The 16,869-nt window shown below is 42.7% G+C and overlaps 1 protein-coding gene across 3 annotated transcripts; it reads left to right on the top strand.

Moving 5' to 3' along the window:
* The first annotated feature begins 204 nt into the window (after nt 1–204).
* Nucleotides 205–15,643, top strand: il12rb2 (interleukin 12 receptor, beta 2a). 3 transcript variants are annotated; one of them, XM_021604181.2, is made up of 16 exons: nt 205–453; nt 778–939; nt 1,530–1,787; nt 2,312–2,426; nt 2,875–3,074; nt 5,203–5,351; nt 5,795–5,936; nt 8,837–8,910; nt 11,027–11,228; nt 11,476–11,685; nt 11,833–11,934; nt 12,032–12,187; nt 12,285–12,416; nt 14,211–14,319; nt 14,475–14,562; nt 14,694–15,190. In XM_021604181.2, the coding sequence occupies exons 2-16, from the start codon at nt 864–866 to the stop codon at nt 15,186–15,188; spliced, it is 2,508 nt and encodes an 835-aa protein (XP_021459856.2). In that variant the 5' UTR covers nt 205–453; nt 778–863; the 3' UTR covers nt 15,189–15,190. The 3 variants fall into 3 exon arrangements, with proteins under 3 accessions (XP_021459856.2, XP_021459855.2, XP_021459857.2); XM_021604180.2 differs by having other exon boundaries at nt 206–367; nt 14,694–15,643; XM_021604182.2 differs by having other exon boundaries at nt 208–367; nt 14,223–14,319.
* Nucleotides 15,644–16,869: the final 1,226 nt, after the last annotated feature.

Below are 16,869 nucleotides of genomic sequence, written 5' to 3'. Positions count from 1 at the left end.
AATTCTGATATTTTTTCTCCAAAATGGTCTTTTGACCAATCACATCAGCTCTGAAAAATAACTAATGTGGAAATATGTGATGTGATTGGTAAAAAAAAAAATGGTGTGAAAAAATGATCAGAATTGGGTTGCCTTTGTGCACACAGCCATTTTAGGATTGGGCTCAGATGTGTAGGCTACTTGTCGTGCTCTGTTGAACCCGCAGAGGACATAGCAGAGGAACTGAGATGAGGGTTGGTCTTGTCAAATGTCAACTGACACGCATCTCAACCTAAACAGGCTCGCACGCTTTCAGCCAAACCACTGACACACACTGCACTGGGCTAAGTTGATATTCAGAAATGCAGAGGAAAAATATCAAATGAGTGTAAGTAAAAACATAGGGAGCCCGTTGTGTATAATTAACGAATGCTGTTTGGAAGGGAATTATCAACTGTATGATGTCGGAGCTGGGTGAGTGGTGCTTTCTGTTTGTATACAGCCTATGTTCACATGGTCTGTTTGACTCAATTACTGCAGTTGATTATTGTAGTACAGGATCAACCATTTGAGTTATCAGAATAATCTCAATCAATAATCTGTTATGGTGTCATAGTGAACATTGAGCAATGTTCGACATGCATGGGAAGATGTGTAGTCATTTCCTTTTTCTTTTCTTCAAAAAATAAATAAATATTGTTGTCAAAAAGATGGCGTATTTAATAAATAAGAAATACAGTGACATTCTCGTGGGGATACATTAAATGACTTGTATATTGTGCATGTTTATTTCGGTAGTGATACTGAAAGACCCCATGGACCTTCAGCTATGAGACACAAATGGAATGTAGCTCACCACTGGTAGTGAACAACCCAGAGGTCCAATGGCCTATTCACCCCACGGTTGGTGGTCTATCCTCATTGGCATCACTTTGCTGTGTGCCATAGGGTCTAGCAGAGGTAAGTGGTCTATTCACCAATCATGTAGGCTACCTACGTAATAAGAGTTATGTCAAGAACACTTGATATTCTTCCTTAGTGATACTTCAAAGCATTTGTCCAAGATAGATTCATAACATGTCCAAGACATTCTCCCTGTCCACAGACTGTGTACTCTGCAAGTCTGCGTTTGCCTTGAACTGTTCTCATATGCTGTAGGATTATGCTCGATATTTTAATAAACACCCTCTGAATATGTCTTTAATAGTATGAGTTGATTTCCTCTTGCTGTCTCATTTCTCTGTGTGCCAATAGTCACCAAACCTCAGTACAGACTGTATTGAGCGCAGGCTTTTATTCCAGCCCAGCACAAACACACCTGATTCTACAAATATATAATATATATGGTGTGTTATTGCAGGGCTAGAACAAAAGCCTGCACACCCTGTAGCTTACCAGAACCAGTGCTGGAGACCCTTGTTCTGTTGTGTTTTCTGTTCCGCTTCTATGACTATGCTGCTAAAGCAAGTATTTTTAACTTCCAGTTTACTCCTCTGTCATTCCCCAGTGAGATAGCAAGAGTTTTCTTTGTCGTTTTGTTGTGCCTCCAGCTGATAAGCCATGTACTGCATCATCCAGCATTGGGGACCTGGTCCTTCTGGGCTCCAGCTTCCAGGTGTTCTGTACCTATCAGGCCAGCTGCAGAGCTTCCAAATCAATGCACATCGACAAGAAGAAAACACAGAAAATACAGCCCTACAACTCTACAACTATATTCCTCAATGTGACAAACATAAGTAAAAACACAACGTACACCTGCCTGTGTGAAGGAGAACCTGAGCCTTGTGGACTCGATATTGATACTGGATGTAAGTATGGAACAGTATATACTCTGCAATATAGCACTCCGCAATACCAGAGCACTCTGCAATACAAAACAAGGTGTCAACAGTGACCAGAATAACTATAGGGCTGGGGGTGTGAAACCAAACTGAATGGGACAGATGGAGAAAAACAACTTGTGCCTTTTGACACTCATGAAGGAGAACACCGCTCCCTGAATTAGCCAGTCAGATATGCAGTGTGACATCTTTTCATCAAGTAGTCTTTAAGTACAACATGTGGTGGAGGAGTTGCATTATAAAGTCTGCTCTATACCTCTTGGACCATCTAGTCTGACTACTAACTAGTTCAACCCATGTCAGTGTCAGCACTTCTAACAGTTGTGTCGGAGGTGCAAGTTTAAATGATACACATTTAACTCATGTCAGTGGTCTTTAAAGGAACAATACCATCACATGCTGGTTACTGGTCCAAAGCACAATGAGAAAAACACTTTGTACCAGACCACGTCCATTTGTGTTGTTGATGTATTGTCATGGTTACCTTGCAGACACACCTGACCTGCCAGAAAATGTAACCTGTGTCCAGAAAGGTCCAGTTGGAGAGGTGATGTGTACATGGAGGAGAGGAAGGGAAACTCACCTGACAACCACTTCAGAGCTCTGGTGAGTTTGGAAGAGAAAGAGAAAGGGACAGACAGTACTATGGCATGCGCCATATCATAGCTTTAATAAGGAGCTGAGGAATCGCAGGGTTGGTTGTCTCTCTCACATGTTGGAGCAGAGCAGCCTTGGTGGTCAAGCATACTTCTGCTACCAACAACCCAATATGGTTTCTATGGCAAGACAATGACACGTTTAAGTAAAAACAGACTTGTCACTGTTATGTTTTGCTCAGTATAGTTTTTTCACCATACAGACTCAAATACGGAGAATGAAAGAAAAAGAGAAAAGAAGAAAAGGAAAATGCATGAGATAGAAAAGCCAGTTGGTATGGATGAGGTGTACTGTATAGTAAGTTGTGGATGACTTGAGATAGAAAAGCCAGTTGGTATGGATGAGGTGTACTGTATAGTAAGTTGTGGATGACTTGTATGTGTTTCATGTGTTTCAGGGTGAGAGCTGTGTTTGGTAACAGCACATCAGGATCTGTATCCTACCCTGGTTCTGGTTCCAGGTCTGATCCTGGTCTAGTCTCAGCTAATTTCCCTGTGTCTGGTTCTGCCCAGACTGAATACTCCGTATGGGCCAGCTCCTCCAACAAGCTGGGCTCTGCTGTGTCCACCACCCTCAACTTCACACTCGACCACATTGGTATGGCAGCTGCAAAAAACTAAAAAGAATATAACACTGATTATGCAATTTTGATCATTCTGCACCTATATGAGGAAATATGCACCTACAGTTGAAGTCGGAAGTTTACATACACCTTAGCCAAATACATTTAACCTAAGTTTTTCTCAATTCCTGACATTTAATCCTTGCAAAAAATTCCCTGTCTTAGGTCAGTTAGGATCACCACTTTATTTTAAGAATGTGAAATGTCAGAATAATAGTAGAGAGAATTATTTATTTCAGCTTTTGTTTCTTTCATCACATTCCCAGTGGGTAAGAAGTTTTCATACACTCAATTAGCATTTGGTAGCATTGCCTTTAAATTGCTTAACTTGGGTCAAACATTTCGGGCAGCCTTCCACAAGCTTACCAAAATAAGTTGGGTGAATTTTGGTCCATTCCTACTGACAGAGCTGGTGTAACTGAGTCAGGTTTGTAGGCCTCCTTGCTCGCACACACTTGTTCAGTTCTGCCCACAAATCTTCTATGGGATTGAGGTCAGGGCTTTGTGATCGCCACTCCAATACCTTGACTTTGTTGTCCTTAAGCCATTTTTCCACAACTTTGGAAGTTTGCTTGGGGTCATTGTCCATTTGGAAGACCCATTTGCGACCAAGCTTTAACTTCCTGACTGATGTCTTGAGATGTTGCTTCAATATATCCACATAATTTTTTCTCCTCATGATGCCATCTATTTTGTGAAGTGAACCAGTCCCTCCTGCAGCAAAGCACTCCCACAACATGATGCTGCCACCCCCGTGCTTTATGGTTGGGATGGTGTTCTTCAGCTTGCAAGCCTCCCCCTTTTTCCTCCAAACATAACGATGGTCATCATGGCCAAACAATTCTATTTTTGTTTCATCAAACCAGAGGACATTTCTCCAAAAAATATGATCTTTGTCCCCATGTGCAGTTGCAAACCGTAGTCTGGCTATTTTATGGCGGTTTTGTAGTAGTGTCTTCTTCCTTGCTGAGTGGCCTTTCAGGTTATGTCTATATAGGACTCGTTTTACTGTGGATATAGATACTTTTGTACTTGTTTCCTCCAGTATCTTCACAAGGTCCTTTGCTGTTGTTCTGGGATTGATTTGCACTTTTCGCACCATAGTACGTTCATCTCTATGAGAAAGAACGCATCTCCTTCCTGAGCGGTATGACGGCTGTGTGGTCCCATGGTGTTTATAGTTGCGTACTATTGTTTGTACAGATGAACGTGGTACCTTCAAGCATTGCTCCCAAGGATGAACCAGACCTATGGAGGTCTACAATTGTTGGCTGATTTCTTTTGATTTTCCCATGATGACAAGCAAAGAGGCACTGAGTTTGAAGGTAGGCCTTGAAATACATCTACAGGTACCCCTCCAATTGACTCAAATGATGTCAATTAGCCTATCAGAAGCTTCTAAAGCCATGACAACTTCTGACCCACTGGAATTGCGATACAGTGAATTTTAAGTGAAATAATCTGTCTGTAAACAATTGTTGGAAAAATTACTTGTGTCATGCACAAAGTAGATGTCCTAACCGACTTGATAAAACTACAATTTGTTAACAAGAAATGTGTGGAATGCTTGAAAAACTAGTTTTAATGACTCCAACCTAAGTGTATGTAAACTTCCGACTTCAACTGTATCTATGCATTTAGCAATCATTGCTTTATTTTATTTATTTTTTTGCATCCCATTACACTTAATATACAGAAGACTGAAACCAAACAGAACCGTTCGACATACAAACACTGAAGAATGTTTATTAATTATGAAAAATATGAATAACATTCCACCACGAGGCCACTAGAGGGCGCTTTGGTCATTTGACTACTAGGCTATGTTATCCACCTAACGTTTGTTTTAGAAATGACCAGTGTAGCAGTTATGATGCATTCTAGATAAGTACTAGATGTTCGTCAGGTTTGGGTGAGTAATATCACTGGTGATATATCACTGGTGCTCTCTGCACTCTAACCACAAGCATCCACTACTGTACTCTCTCAGTCTGTACTAACTGTCCTATGTGTATCCCTGTCCATTTTGACTGCTCTCTCTCTCTCTCTCTCTCTCTCTCTCTCTCTCTCTCTCTCTGTCTCTTTCTTTCTCTCTCTCTATAGTGCAGCCCTTGCCCCCTGATGTGTCCCAGGTAGAGTGCTGGTCGCTGGGCTGTAATGTCAGGGTGGAGGAGGCTCAGGGAGCTCAGCTCCTGGAGGTCCAGCAGAGAACCGCCCAGGGACCAGGACCATGGATATTACACCCACACACCGTAAGAACCACTGTCACACAGTCACCCACGCACTGTAAACATCACCTGCCATAAAAGGAACTGACTGGGTATTGACCAGTATACACATACAATCCAATGCTGCTTTGCTAGATGTTGAGTTGCAGAAGCGTTGCAAGACACAACCTCACATGTAAGATTTGTGCTTAAATCACAAGACCTCTCGGCTGAGTCAGAAGCCGAGGCAGATTTGACTGGGGTTTGCAGATCCCCGCCTCCTGCTGTTCTGAGATGCTAGACTGCCAAAGCCAGTCAAGCATCTACATGTCTTCACTTTTTAGTAGTCCTCTCATGCCTTGTCTGCCTTGGCAGCCCCCCACATGCAAGTCTTATGATTGTGTAATGAATGTGTAATAATTGTTTAATAAATGTGTGATACATGTCTTATAAAAGTAATACTGTGTTCTGACTGCTGTGCCTCACAGGCAGGTTCAGTGTGGAACCAGTCCATTGTGTCTCTGCAGCCCTACACGAAGTATGAGTTCCAGGCCAGGGTCAGACTGAGCCATAGGAGAGGCATCTGGAGTGACTGGAGCCAACCCGCCTCTAACTGGACACAGGAGGAGGGTAAGTGCACTAATACTGCACTGTGTGGGTGATTTGTTGGTCCTGCAGATGGCCTTTATAGACAGGTTGGTTGTTTAGCAACAAAGCTGAATGTGCGCAACTATTGGGCAAAACAGACAGGGTTGGTTTAGATTGTTGACAACATGTGAACTATATTTCGTCTCCAGTGTTTATTGAAAGCATGAATAAAGTTTCACAACATGCACTTGTTGTCTAACAAAATACACTGAACAAAAATATAAATGCAACATGCAACAATTTCAACAATTTTACTGAGTTACAGTTCATAGAAGGAAATCAGTCAATTGAAATACATTTATTAGGACCTAATCTATGGATTTCACGACTGGGCAGGGGCACAGCAATGGGTGGACCTGGGAGGGCATAGGCCCACCTACTTTGGAGCCAGGCCCAGCCAATCAGAATGAGTTTTCCCCCACAAAAGGGCCTTATTACAGAAATAAATACTTCTCAGTTTCATCAGCTGTCCAAGTGGCTGGTCTCAGACAATCCCGCAGGGGAAGAAGCTGGATGTGGACGTCCTGGCATGGTTACACGTGGTCTGCGGTTGTGAGGCCGGTTGGACTTACTGCCAAAATCTCTAAAACGATTTTGGAGGTGGCTTATGGTAGTGAAATTAACATTCAATTATCTGGCAACAGCTCTGGTGGACATTCCTGCAGAAAGTCCAAACTTGAGACATCTGTGGCATTGTGCTGTGTGACAAAACTAAACATTTTGGAGTGGCCTTTTATTGTCCCCAGCACAAGGTGAACCTGTGTAATGCTCATGTTGTTTAATCAGCTTCTTGGTATGCCACACCTGTAAAGTGGATGGATTATCTTGGCAAAGGAGAAATGCTCACTAACAGGGATATAAACAAATTTGTGCAATTTATTTTTGAGCAGTAAGCTTTTTTGTGCATATGGAACATTTCTTGGATCTTTTATTTCAGCTCATGAAACATGGGACAAACATTTTACATGCTGTGTGTATATTTTTGTTCAGTGTACATCGTTACAGTTGCTGGCTAGATACATAGAGAATTTGAGCAATATTAGCATAGACGTGACAAGACATGGTATCCATGGTATCCAGAACAAGATAAAACTAACAAACGAGCCACTTAAGATTCCCCACATGGCAGTTTCTTGTCATTGTTGCTAGCTATACGGTCACCCAGAATCACAACAACACACATCCTTCTGTCCCACTGAAGTGTGCGGATCGTTTTCGTGACATTCTCAGCTAACCCATCTATAGCAGAACCAGGGATGTACAGTTACATACGCCTGGTAACTGGTGTTTTATCATACATCTCTATCAGTAACAGATTCAGTTGACATGTGTCACTTTATTAATGATGCCCTTTGGCATACTGTACTGGTTGGTTGTGACTAAGTTATTGTGCAGTTGTGTGCCACAGAGTATGATTTGTATTACGCTGAGTTGTATCACAGAGATGTTGTCAGATAAGCTTGTCCCTCTCCATACCTACACATACACCTACACTCACATAGAGCATTGTGAAAAGTGTATCTCAGGTTTAATCTTATCCCAGGCCAGCAGATTTCAGGTGTTTCTGGAAACACCTCATAACATCATCATACTGAGAGGAACAACAAAGTCTCCTCATGGTCAATACTAAGCAAGATCATATCGTATAATGATTGGTATCACACATTTAGAATTGACCTGTACTGGATAATTTATCATCTGACAAAATATGGTAACACTTCCTTCATTCAGTGAAATTACTTCATTAATTTACAGTGAAAAACACTGTTCTTCATTTCATGTGTTGTTTTAACAACCAGTACTTATGTAGAAGTAGAAGATGAGAAAAGGATGTCCCTCGGGAGTATTGAGACAGTCTTTGAGAGTGTCTTTGAGAGTGTCTCTGCACCTCTGAGCACTATCAACCACACCATCACCCTGTAGGAGAGATAGTCACAGTGTGGTAGCCTCACTATAACCTCACCTCCCTTCTCTGTCATCACTCATCTGCTCTGTAAGCCACATGGCCCACTGCTGTGCGTATTTGTGTTGGTGTGTGTGTGTGTGTGTGTGTGCGCGCCGCAACCAAAATTCCCCCTCTCTCACTTCCTGATCATCAAGGGAGGAGTTTATTTTTCATTGAAGAAAAAGTAAGATATGGAACGATATGGAAAAACATTGAACAACGACACACATTTTGAAACTTAACAAGATTAGGCATGACAGGTCAACATGTATCATATAGGACGGCGAAACATAAAACTCTGAACTCCCCATTTTGTAATTATGAGGATGAGCAGCTACCTACTAATCTTGATGACATTATTCCGGTGAAATACATGAGTGATACATGAGAGAAATACATGAGACATTGTTTGCTTTTTGGAGGTGGACACCTCGTTTTTGCCATAATTTCTGGGAGATGCCATCACCTCTTTTAGAATACCAAGAATTTGACTTAACCCAGATAAGCACCTCATGCCAGAGAAGCCTTTTAATGGCACATCTTAATTCTAATTGATGATGCTGTGTTTGTCCTGTCTGCTGACTTACAGGATGCAGATCACATCAGTCTGGAGATATATGTCACTTTGGGTGGCAGGGTATTATTTGACGCAAAAACGTAAAAAAAATAATTGTTTCCAGGAAATATTAGTCATGTCTGAGACACATCCTTGTTCTTAGGAAAACACAATGAAGGTTGTCAGATGGTTATCAAAACACAAAATAGGCTGAAGGCTGATGGCTGATGGCTGATGGCTGATGGCTATCACAATGACCTTGTACATACAAGCTATGTACTTAATGGATAGAATAGGACTTTATTGATTGGGAGAACACGGGGTCAGCCACAGCTAACTGTTACAATGAATAAACAGTTTGTATCCTGCGCTCTTTTACAGCACCTGCCAAGGCTCTGGATGTGTGGTACACAACCTCCAACTCTCCCAACAACTCCATCACTTTGTACTGGAAGGTGAGCATTCAAAGAGATGTCTTAATATTGTCAGACTCTCTCTCTCTCCCACATGGGAAAAAATACTTTAGTATGCTGTAGTATTCACGGTGGTGTTTTTGTGGACATGACTGTTCTGTAGTATTTAGGATGGGACATGGATACCGGTACTCCAATGCTCCAATGCAGTTTTCAAAGCACTACTGATCCAATACAATGTACCGATGCTCATTACAAAGTATCATTATCGCTTGATCAATGACGCCCGAAGCTTCGTTTGATCACATGGTTTCGCAAACCGTGGTTTGCAAAATGAGAGATCCCACAGATTACGTGACGGTGCTTTCTTCGATTCCAAGTTGCTTTCAAACCCCAACCTCTACTGTGTCACCTGAATGGTAAATAAGCAGGTAGAGTCGGGGACCATAAAACAATGAATGGGGTCGAGTCCTGGTGAAGGCTCATTATTTAGAAAATTGTTTTTATACGACACCACACTCTACACATTATTGTTCAAACAATTTGTTTGATTTAGTATGGTATAAGCGTATGCCTTAAGCATCCTAAATAATGCGATCATTTCAGTTTTTGACAGCAACTTGTAATGGTAAATTATGGCTAGTAGGCTATTAACACCCGCAATGAAAATCTGTGTCAATGAGATTTTATGAATATTGTGGGAAAAACTTCCATATGGACACCCTCGTTGCTTTATATTGCTAATCAACAAATGTCACTAATGTGCATCGTGTTAAAAGTTCTATGTAATGAATTGGTGAAAGCCCCAAATGCTTCAGAAAGCCTTGGTTTCCCATCACTAGTATTTACTGTTGTGTTTTTTGTTGTTGTACATATACACTGAGTGTACAAAACATTATGAACACTCGCTCTTTCCATGACATAGACTGACCGGGTGAATCCATGTGAAAGCTATGATCCCTTATTGATGCCACCTGTTAGATCCACTTCAATCAGTGTAGCTGAAGGGGAGGAGACTGGTTAATTAAGGATTTTTAAGGCTTGAGACAATTGAGACATGGATTGTGTATGTGTGCTATTCAGAATGTTGAATGGGCGAGAAGACAAAAGATTTAAGTGCTTTTCAACAAAGTAGTGTCAGGTGCACCGGTTTGTGTTGAGAACTGCAACCCTGCTGAGTTTTTCACGCTCAACAGTTTCCCATGTGTATCAAGAATAGTCCATCGCCAAAAGGACATCCAGCCAACTTGACACAATTTTGGGAAGCATTGGAGTCAACATGGGCCAGCATCCCTGTGGAACGCTTTTGACACCTTGTAGAGTCCATATCCCGACGAATTGAGGCTGTTTCTGAGGGCAAAAGGCGGGGGGATGCAACTCAATATTAGGAAGGTGTTCTTAATGTTTTGTACACTCAGTGTATATGTTGTTTGTCATAAAATATGGTGTCTCTAGTTCTACCTGAGTAATTAGGAAAAAAAGTGTTACTTTCTTCCTGTTTCTGTCCTAAACTGTAGCCTTTTTTCATGTGGGTGTGTAAAATTTTCTTAGCCGCATTAGGTAAAGGGCAAACTCAGACCACTTCTGAGAGGTGACATTCTCCCCCCCCCTAACCTCACCCCATAGGTGTGAGAGGCTCCCTCCCCAATGATGTGTGAGACTGAAACCTGGGCCAGACACGTGACAGTTTCAGTTTACAAGAAACAGAAAAGACGAGCAGTTTAAAAGAAATGATAGATCCCTTACACACCTCTCATCTCCCAGCAGAGATGCTGCAGGGATAGCATGCCTTCTTAGCTGCTCCTGGGCAATACAATAAAGTTGAATTAAATGTTAAGCTAACACAAGGGTAGGGGCATGTTGATATAGAAACAGTCAGACTCTAGGGGAGAATCTCAATTGCATACTCGTTCTCGAAACCCATTGAATGAGAAAGCCAGAGGTCTCACTCCTTTGACCTTCTCCTCCAATGGATTTTGAGAAGGAGTAAGGAGACACGAGGAGTATGCAATTGAGATTCTCCCTTGCTTTAGGATTCTATGCTGGGAAACAGAAGTGGGATGAAAACACTGATAGCCAATCCTATCACTGCATCATTTGTGATTGTTGCCCATGGAGTGGGCCTGTGTTTTATATGTGGTTCTGAATCTGATTGCAGAGGCTGAGTCACACAGAGGCCAGAGGGGAGATCAGGGGTTACAAGGTGATAGTTCACGACACCCTGGCAGGGAAATCTGAGCGCAACACCTCCATTAATCATATTTCAGGCCTGCCCTGCTCTCGCTGTGATGTCACTGTCTACGCCCTGAACTCCAGAGGTTCCTCACCCCCTGCCCGTGTCACCATTCCCCTCAGAGCAGGTAAGGCATCTCCATTTCCTCCCCGTTTTCCCCCCTTTTCCTCCATCTTCCTATTCAAGATTCAGACTCTTCAGAAAAGTGAAAACTATAAATGCAAGAATTTGTTCCACTTCTTGGCTTCTTTAAGTTAAAAGACAATTAACATTTAAAAACCACATATACATAAATGTAACATCCAATTGACCGTAGTTGACAGGGAAGGGTGACTGCTCTACTGACAGTGTCATACACTCCTCTCCCTTCACAGCCCAGCCCCCTCAGAATGTGATGTGTAGAAATCACAGTAACCACAGCGTCACCATCTCCTGGCGGAGGCCTGTAACTGCAGGAGCAGCCAGTGGGACAGGGGATGGGGCAGTAAGTGGCTACCTGCTGGAATGGTTCCCTGTTGGCAGACAGGTGGAGAAGCTCGGGTGGAAGAGACTGGGTCCTAATGAAACCCATACTGTCATTAGTGGTACGTGTAGCGGATGGATGGCCAGCTTAGCATTGCATTAGATCTTATTGGATCCCTGAGTGATGACACAGCCAGTTGATCCCTCCTCTTGATCTCATTCCCTCTCTCTCTCGATCTCCCCCCTCCCACTGTCTCTCTTGTGTGTAGATAACATTAAGCCGTTTGAGTGCTATGAGGGAGCAGTTTATGCTCTGTATGAGCAAGCAGTGGGCAGGGCCCAGTTTGAAGACTTCTACACCTTGGAATTAGGTAAGGAAACAGGAGATCACCATTTTTCCGAAGGTTTCACATCAATGGAACAGTGCCCGAGTTCGATTCCTATTTGTGGTGTGACTGTGTCCTGTAGTACCTTCCGCGGGTCCGTCTGTCCATCAGCCGGTGGTGGAGGGGGACAAAGTGACCGTTTCCTGGTCAGAGGTCCCTCAGGAACACAGGCGGGGCTGTGTCATCAACTACACCATCTATGTGAAAAACTCAGAGGGAAAAGACGTTGGAAACTACGGTATGGAGAAGAACTATCAAACACAAAGTGCATTGTGTGTGTGTGTGTGTGTGTGTGTGTGTGTATACTGTGTTCATGACCTGTGGTTTTGTTCTAGTCTGCAGAGCATCAGAGAGGTCCTTCACCATCAGGGACCTTCCCCCTGAGTACTACCGTCTATGGATGACCGCATCGACTGCCTCAGGACAGGGCCCCAGAGCCGGACACTCCTTCATCATCAAACCTCAAAGTGAGTATAACGAGAGAAAGAGTGAAAATAATCTGTTTCTCAGAATAATCTAGCTGAAGCACTCTCAGTACTATCATTCCAGTTATGTGAAGTGTTACAATAAATACAGAATGCTTATGTTTATTATACTATATAATGTTTACACTGTGTGCTTATTACAGTGCCTTGCGAAAGTATTCGGCCCCCTTGAACTTTGCGACCTTTTGCCACATTTCAGGCTTCAAACATAAAGATATAAAACTGTATTTTTTTGTGAAGAATCAACAACAAGTGGGACACAATCATGAAGTGGAACGACATTTATTGGATATTTCAAACTTTTTTAACAAATCAAAAACTGAAAAATTGGGCGTGCAAAATTATTCAGCCCCCTTAAGTTAATACTTTGTAGCGCCACCTTTTGCTGCGATTACAGCTGTAAGTCGCTTGGGGTATGTCTCTATCAGTTTTGCACATCGAGAGACTGAAATTTTTTCCCATTCCTCCTTGCAAAACAGCTCGAGCTCAGTGAGGTTGGATGGAGAGCATTTGTAAACAGCAGTTTTCAGTTCTTTCCACAGATTCTCGATTGGATTCAGGTCTGGACTTTGACTTGGCCATTCTAACACCTGGATATGGTTATTTTTGAACCATTCCATTGTAGATTTTGCTTTATGTTTTGGATCATTGTCTTGTTGGAAGACAAATCTCCGTCCCAGTCTCAGGTCTTTTGCAGACTCCATCAGGTTTTCTTCCAGAATGGTCCTGTATTTGGCTCCATCCATCTTCCCATCAATTTTAACCATCGTCCCTGTCCCTGCTGAAGAAAAGCAGGCCCAAACCATGATGCTGCCACCACCATGTTTGACAGTGGGGATGGTGTGTTCAGCTGTGTTGCTTTTACGCCAAACATAACGTTTTGCATTGTTGCCAAAAAGTTCAATTTTGGTTTCATCTGACCAGAGCACCTTCTTCCACATGTTTGGTGTGTCTCCCAGGTGGCTTGTGGCAAGCTTTAAACAACACTTTTTATGGATATCTTTAAGAAATGGCTTTCTTCTTGCCACTCTTCCATAAAGGCTAGATTTGTGCAATATACGACTGATTGTTGTCCTATGGACAGAGTCTCCCACCTCAGCTGTAGATCTCTGCAGTTCATCCAGAGTGATCATGGGCCTCTTGGCTGCATCTCTGATCAGTCTTCTCCTTGTATGAGCTGAAAGTTTAGAGGGACGGCCAGGTCTTGGTAGATTTGCAGTGGTCTGATACTCCTTCCATTTCAATATTATCGCTTGCACAGTGCTCCTTGGGATGTTTAAAGCTTGGGAAATCTTTTTGTATCCAAATCCGGCTTTAAACTTCTTCACAACAGTATCTCGGACCTGTCTGGTGTGTTCCTTGTTCTTCATGATACTCTCTGCGCTTTTAACGGACCTCTGAGACTATCACAGGGCAGGTGCATTTATACGGAGACTTGATTACACACAGGTGGATTGTATTTATCATCATTAGTCATTTAGGTCAACATTGGATCATTCAGAGATCCTCACTGAACTTCTGGAGAGAGTTTGCTGCACTGAAAGTAAAGGGGCTGAATAATTTTGCACGCCCAATTTTTCAGTTTTTGATTTGTTAAAAAAGTTTGAAATATCCAATAAATGTCGTTCCACTGCATGATTGTGTCCCACTTGTTGTTGATTCTTCACAAAAAAATACAGTTTTATATCTTTATGTTTGAAGCCTGAAATGTGGCAAAAGGTCGCAAAGTTCAAGGGGGCCGAATACTTTCGCAAGGCACTGTATGTACCACTGTAGGTTTGCTTTCAGACAGCTGGATTTATACCATGGTCCTGGTAGGGATCACCTCCTTCCTGGTGTTCTTTGTCCTGCTGTGCCTGTACCAGGTCTCCTCGCTAAGACGACGGTAATACATTAGGAACAGGAACAGCCTCTAGTCCTAATGGGGAGTCACTAGACAGCAATACTCGAAGGAAATGGAAATATTGATTGACCGTGTTATTAACTGTGTGCTCTGTTCCTGACTCACTGTGGTTATTTTCCATGTTCTCTCCTCCTCAGAGTCTCAACACTCGTCCACTGCCTCATGCCAGATATCGTCCCTGATCCTGCCAACAGCAAATGGGCAAAGGAGTGTGCCAAAGAGAAGGTACGTTCACGCAGACGCCCGAGTGCACACATGCAAGCACGCACGCACACACACACAAACAAACACAGTCTGAATACTTCATTTGGATCCACAGTGATACATTCGTCTGACCCCTTCCTGTCTTCCCCCAGGGTGAGTTGACCCTACACCTCTACCTCAGTGAGTCTAGTGTCAGTGAAGAGGAGGAGCCAGACACTGTGGAGGTCCAGGAGCTGCCTGAGGGCAGTTGGAGCTCATGGAACCCAGCACAGCGCACTGACATCTCCGGAACTCCAGAGGGTGCTATTCACCCCTCCTTACACCTCCTCTTCATGCCCCAGCAGATCCCTGCGACAGACCCGTCAACAACAGCCTACTTCCAGAGCTCCTACCTCAAGAGCTTCTCCCAGGAGTCAGGCTCCTCAGGCCAGACACAGGATTCCCAGGGAACAGATATGACTGTAGACTACATCTCAACACACATCCTAGAGGGCAGAGAGGAGAAGGAAGAGGAAGGTCTGGATGTGATGGGATTCTTCTCCTGTCCTCAGAACCCCCTGAGTCCGTTCATGAACCCTTTGGTGTCTTTCGGAGGGAAGCTGACTCTGGATGCGGTCAGGATCGACTGCAGTGAGTTCTTAGACTGATGGGTTAGACTGATAGCCATATAAAATAACCCAAGGAGCAGGTTGTGTGAAGACCCTGTGTAATCTCAGTGTATCATGACTTTGATTCTCACTAACCAACAATCATTATAAACAGTTATATTGCATTACAGTACAATAGTACACTATCTATCAGAGATGGGAGACTACAGACCTCGGGGTCCATAGTGGTGTAACACTTTTTCACCATAGCAAACACTAATTGCATTCTAAACTGAAGATGACAATGAGTTGATTTTTGGGGTCAGGTGTTAGCTGGGGCAAAAGTGTGACATCAATCCGGCCCCCGAGGACTGGAGTTGCCCATCCTAGATCTATGTCTTGGATAACACAAAAGATCAATACAATACAACTCACCTGTCACATTTCCCCCAGTTTACAGGGACTGTAAGCAATGAGCTTTTCTGAAATAAACCATGGGAGTTATGTAAAGTGCACTATGAGTTCATATCTGGAAGTGTATTTATTATTTTCACAAAGAGATAGTACTGGAATATGCAGGGTCAGCCTTAGCATAGAGTCCTGGATCCTTGCAGAGAGTACAGGTGCTCTATAGTGTAAATGTAATATTGGGGATTCTTAAACCCTAGTGAAAGTTTAATACATTTAATATAGGGGATTATTGTGATGAGAAAAAAGGAGACTGGAGATGCTAGTGAGGTTAGACTTGTATTTGTTATTTGGGGTCTTTGAATCAGTTACATTTCGTTATCAACAAATCGGCCTGCATCTCAAATCGACAGTTAATCAGAGCAGCAAGAAGCAAAAAACACAACCAACCTGGGGTGAGCAAACAGGCATGTATTCTGAGAAGAATAACAGATAGATATTAGGATACAGATTACAGATGGATCAATGTATTTAGCTTTCAAACATAATTTACAATATTGTTTAACAGTGGTTTGTTATACACAAAAAAATATGTGAACCCTTTAGAATTAGCTGGATTTCTGCATAAAGTCACAGCAATAGACAAACACAGTCTGCTTAAACTAATAACACACAAACAATTATAATTTGGATGTTTTTATTGAACACACCGTGTAAACGTTCACAGTGCAGGTTGGAAAAATGATGTGAACCCTTGGATTTAATAACAGGTTGACCCTCCTTTGGCAGCAATAACTTCAACCAAACGTTTTCTGTAGTTGCAGATCAGACATGCACAACAGTGAAGAGGGATTTTTGACCATTCCTCTTTACAAAACTGTTTCAGTTTTACAATATTCTTGGGATGTCTGGAGTGAACCGCTCTCTTGAGGTCATGCCACAGCATCTCAATCGGGTTGAGGTCAGGACTGACTGGGCCACTCCAGAAGGCATATTTTTTTCTGTTCAAGCCAATCTGTTGTTGATTTACTTTTGTATTTTGGGTAGTTGTCCTGTTGCATCACCGAACTTCTGTTGAGCTTCAATTTGCCGACAGACTCATTCTACTGCAAAATGTCTTGATAAACTTGGGAATACATTTTTCCGTCGATGATAGCAAGCTGTCTAGGCCCTGAGACAGCATAGCAGTCCCAAACCATGATGCTCCCTCCACCATACTTTACAGTTGGGATGAGGTTTTGATGTTGGTGTGCTGTGCCTTTTTATCTCCACACATAGTGTTGTGTGTTCGTTCCTTCCAAACAACACAACTTTAGTTTAATCCGTCCACAGA

This window comes from Oncorhynchus mykiss, chromosome 5, assembly GCF_013265735.2.
Source record: "Oncorhynchus mykiss isolate Arlee chromosome 5, USDA_OmykA_1.1, whole genome shotgun sequence".
Classification (NCBI taxonomy): Eukaryota; Metazoa; Chordata; class Actinopteri; order Salmoniformes; family Salmonidae; genus Oncorhynchus; species Oncorhynchus mykiss.
Note: the sequence above shows the minus strand (reverse complement) of the source record. Positions and strands in the feature narration are given on the sequence as shown.